We start from the raw sequence: 4,522 nt of genomic DNA, 5'->3' as shown, positions 1-4,522 counted from the left end.
AAACCCTTCTTTTTTAACACACATTTTGAGCGAGCGATTGTCACGACAGAGTGAAGTCTGGAAAAGCGAAACAACGTAATCCCGCTGCATCAGCTCTCGTGCAGCCAGATCTTCTTGCAGTGCTATAAACTCGTGCTCTAGCTTTCGCTATAATACACGGGACTCCTAAATTGTCTCAACATCTTTGTCTTCTATGTGCTTCCCTGTAGGGCGCGGGCACAAGCCCTGTTTGAATAGAAGCCTCTTGCCTTTCCTCTAGGCTGACTGGCGCGGGCGCACGACACAACCATGCCGAATCTAACGCAGTTCATACCACAGGTGCTGCTGCTCGTCATCGCTGCACCAACAGCTTCACCGATTGCCTTTGGCGCGGACGTCACCCACGTGATTGGTCTCGCTGGAACTACCCGGGAGGAATCCACGGCTGCGTCATCTGTGACGTGGTACAACATCGATGACTTCCGCACGGGGGCGCACCGGGGAACGCTTCCGTTTCCGTCGACTGGCTGTTGTCTACAAAAGGATCTACCACCCTTGCAAGCATCGGGGCACGACACAACCATGCCGAATCTAACGCAGTTCATACCACAGGTGCTGCTGCTCGTCATCGCTGCACCAACAGCTTCACCGATTGCCTTTGGCGCGGACGTCACCCACGTGATTGGTCTCGCTGGAACTACCCGGGAGGAATCCACGGCTGCGTCATCTGTGACGTGGTACAACATCGATGACTTCCGCACGGGGGCGCACCGGGGAACGCTTCCGTTTCCGTCGACTGGCTGTTGTCTACAAAAGGATCTACCACCCTTGCAAGCATCGGGGCACGACACAACCATGCCGAATCTAACGCAGTTCATACCACAGGTTTGTTACTTGAAATACGCGAAATGTTATCGTTCCAATAACATACTGCTCTTAGAGGTGTCGTGCCCCATCGACCTAAAGCGTCTACTAACCCTTTGTTGCAGCGCTGTAACCTTTGTGTTCAATTGTTTACTTTCGTTACCCCATGATGGCTGCCTTCTTTTCCTTGACGCGTTATTGCTGCTTTGCGGAGACGTCGAGCTCAACCCTGGCCCTACTGATATGGAAAAATTGAGCAAACTAATTGAAAACCTGGCGTCGACCAATGACAAGTATCAAAACGAAACACGCGAAAGACTGAGCGGCATCAGTTCAGGGATCGACGAACTAAAGCAGAAGGTAGCTACTCTCGAGAAGCAAATGCAGGAAATAAACGGAATTAAGGAAAGGCTTGCCGTGGTCGAATCTTCCTTGCACGAAGTTCAAAGAGAAGTCTGTCACTCGCATGATAAAATAGACGCCCTTGACGCTGGTATCGACGACCTCAACAACAGAATGAGGTGGAACAACTTGTTATTTAGGGGCATCCCAGAGAAACAAAAGGAGACGTGGGAAGAAACGGCTTGCCTCATAAAAGAATTCGTTAATAACCATCTGGGTATAGAGACTGGGGAGATAGAACGTGCACATCGCGTCGGCCAAAAGCGCGGGGTAACTGCTCGACCGATTGTAGTGCGCTTCTTAGACTACAGGAATAGACAAAACGTGCTGAATAACGCCAGTAAACTGAAGCATTTAACTTCATTGAAGGTGTCTATCTCGGAGGACTTTACTGCTAGGGTTTGCTTCCACCGGAGCAAATTGTGGCACTTTAGTAGCAGTTCAGAGAAAAAAACATTAAAGTGAAACTCGTGAACGACAAACTTTATGCTGATGGCAAGCAATATTCATACTGTTCCGACAGTGACGAGATTATTTTGCTTAACAACTTCCAAACCACAAATTTGGCGACTACTTGACAACCTGATAAAACATCTAGACATGAGTGTGTTGATCTCGGAGTGCTCGTGGCGAATTTTCGTAGTTTTTTACCTAAACAAGATATTTTTTTGTCAACTGTGAATGACACGGACGCAAAAATTGTTATCGGGACAGAAACGTGGCTATATCCGGAGATAAACGATGGCGAATTATTTTTTAATCAATCATTTCATCTATTTCGAAAAGACCGCACACATTCCCGTGGTGGCGGCATTCTTATCGCTATCAGCAAAATGATGGATGCTTCCCTTATATCTTTAGATAGTGAACTAGAAATTTTGTGGGTACGCTTGAGTCACCCTTCGTTGCCCATCATTGTTGGCGCCTGCTATCGCCCTCCAGGCCGAGATAGTACTTTTGTTACGAAGCTGCACGCTTGCATGGAGCAAATTTTTTCTTTATTTCCCAGTAGTACTGTTATTTTTGGCGGCGATTTTAATTACCCCGGGGTCAACTGGAAAGAGGAAGAAATAAACTCTTGGGTGGCCCATTCAGAAGTGTCCAGTTTTGTTGACTTGATGAATAGCTACGGTTTAACTCAAACTGTATTGGAACCCACAAGAAATAATTCTGTTTTGGATCTTGTTTTTACCTCGAGTGCAGAAAATGTAAAATCGGTTCGTATTCTTGAGAAAATCAGCGACCATAACACAGTCCTAGTAGAAATGTCTCTGCCAGTAATAGGTAAAAAAATAACCCCTAAAACCATAAACGTCTACAGTAGAGTTAATGAAAACGCTCTAAACGAGTCCTTTGAGCTGTTTGCTTCGGAATACGAGCTGCATTTTAGCGAAAGAACAGTCGAGCGCAACTGGGAAATGCTCAAAAATGAATTTAGGCGTATAAAGTCTGATTTTGTACCTCAGATGGTTTTAAGGACGAGTGCTGATCAACCATGGTTTACAAATATCATTAGGAAAATAAATAACAAAAAGAAACGTCTTTATGTCAAAGCAAAAATTACAAACCTTGCGTCTGACTTCACTAAGTATAATGACTGCTGTAAAGAGTTTAAAAGTAACATCAAGAAGGCAAAGGATAAATATTACAAGCAAGACCTACTTAACTTATTAATAAACAATCCCCAAAAATTTTGGAAAAGTATATGTCCGAGAAAAGATGATTCGCTTCCTAAATTGTGCAACGAACACAACGAAGTGCTAACGAACCTTGAATCAGCTACCGTCTTTAATAACTACTTTGCATCCGTATTTACCTTAGAACAATTACCTGTACCCAGTGATCTAATATGTAAACCAATTAACGTCTACTGTGAACCTATCACTTTTAACCCCTATGGCATTTTGAGTGTGATAGAAAGGCTCTCCCGAAGTTCAGGTCCTGGTGATAACGAAATCTGTCCTAAACTTCTCAAATTAACAAAGAACATATCCTGTCGCCTTTTGTGTCGCTTGTTCCAACAATCGCTCGACTTAACTTCCCTTCCCGCAGACTGGAGATTCGGGAGAGTTTTACCCATTTTTAAGACCGGCAATAAAAACGACTCATCAAATTATAGACCCATATCACTAACTAGTGTGCCTTGCAAGATTATGGAACATGTCATCTACTCCCACATTATGAACTATATGTCAGAACATCAATTAATATGTAATAGTCAGCATGGCTTCAGGAAGGGATATTCATGCGAAACCCAACTTTTTGAGTTCGTTACTGATCTACATAACAACTTCCACTCGTCTCACCCTACTGACGCCATCTTCATTGATTTCTCAAAAGCATTCGACACGGTTCCTCACCAACGTCTCCTATATAAACTTTCAAAACTAAACATTCACCCTTCTATTATCCACTGGATCGCTCAATTCTTAAGTAACCGTAACCAGGCTGTCCACCTGGGGCAGGACAAATCACCTAGCCTTCCCGTAATATCAGGTGTTCCGCAGGGCAGCGTTTTGGGTCCGCTTTTATTTCTTATCTATATTAATGACCTTCCTCTCCATATAACATCTTCCATAAGGCTTTTCGCAGATGATTGTGTTATTTATCGTCGTATTACTAAACCTGAAGAGTCTTTAATATTGCAGCAGGATTTAAATATGTTTTCACTATGGTGTAACACATGGCAGATGAAAGTTAATGTCACCAAGAGTAAACTATTAACATTCACTGGCCAACAAACGCCTGCAATACGAAATTATACATTACAAACTCTGCCTCTCGAAAAAGTGTCCAGCTACAAATATTTAGGTGTAACATTTTCAGACGACCTAACCTGGAATACCCACATTAACACTGTAGTTTCTAGTGCTTGTAAATCTCTAGGATATATCAAACGTAACCTTCACAGTACCCCGCATTGTGTTAAACTAACAGCCTATAAATCCTTTGTGAGGGCTAAATTGGACTATGCCAACTTTATTTGGTGGCCGCATCAAGCTTACCTTATTAACAAACTTGAATCAGTTCAGAATAAAGCATCTCGCTTCATATCTCATGACTACTCACGGACATCAAGCGTAACCGCACTTAAAACAAAGCTAGACCTTTGCCCACTGGCCGAAAGAACTAAACTTGCTCGTCTTGTCATGTTCCACAAAATCTACTATTCCTCTTCGTCATTCCGAAACCATTACTGCCAACCTCCGTCTCACATCTCCTTACGTCGTGACCACAGCCAGAAAATAAACCCTCTATTTGCGAGAACTAATAAATT

General features: G+C 43.4%; 1 protein-coding gene across 1 annotated transcript; it reads left to right on the top strand.

Annotated features, from left to right (window-relative positions):
* Window positions 1–285: 285 nt before the first annotated feature.
* LOC121047448 lies at window positions 286–1,643 on the top strand. The gene is made up of 3 exons (XM_042292430.1): window positions 286–591; window positions 865–1,462; window positions 1,615–1,643. The coding sequence occupies exons 1-3, from the start codon at window positions 289–291 to the stop codon at window positions 1,641–1,643; spliced, it is 930 nt and encodes a 309-aa protein (XP_042148364.1). The 5' UTR covers window positions 286–288.
* Window positions 1,644–4,522: the final 2,879 nt, after the last annotated feature.

The sequence above is a fragment of the Ixodes scapularis genome, unplaced genomic scaffold, assembly GCF_016920785.2.
Source record: "Ixodes scapularis isolate PalLabHiFi unplaced genomic scaffold, ASM1692078v2 PGA_scaffold0__279_contigs__length_252992795, whole genome shotgun sequence".
NCBI lineage: Eukaryota > Metazoa > Arthropoda > Arachnida > Ixodida > Ixodidae > Ixodes > Ixodes scapularis.
This window is presented reverse-complemented; position numbering and strand designations above follow the sequence as displayed.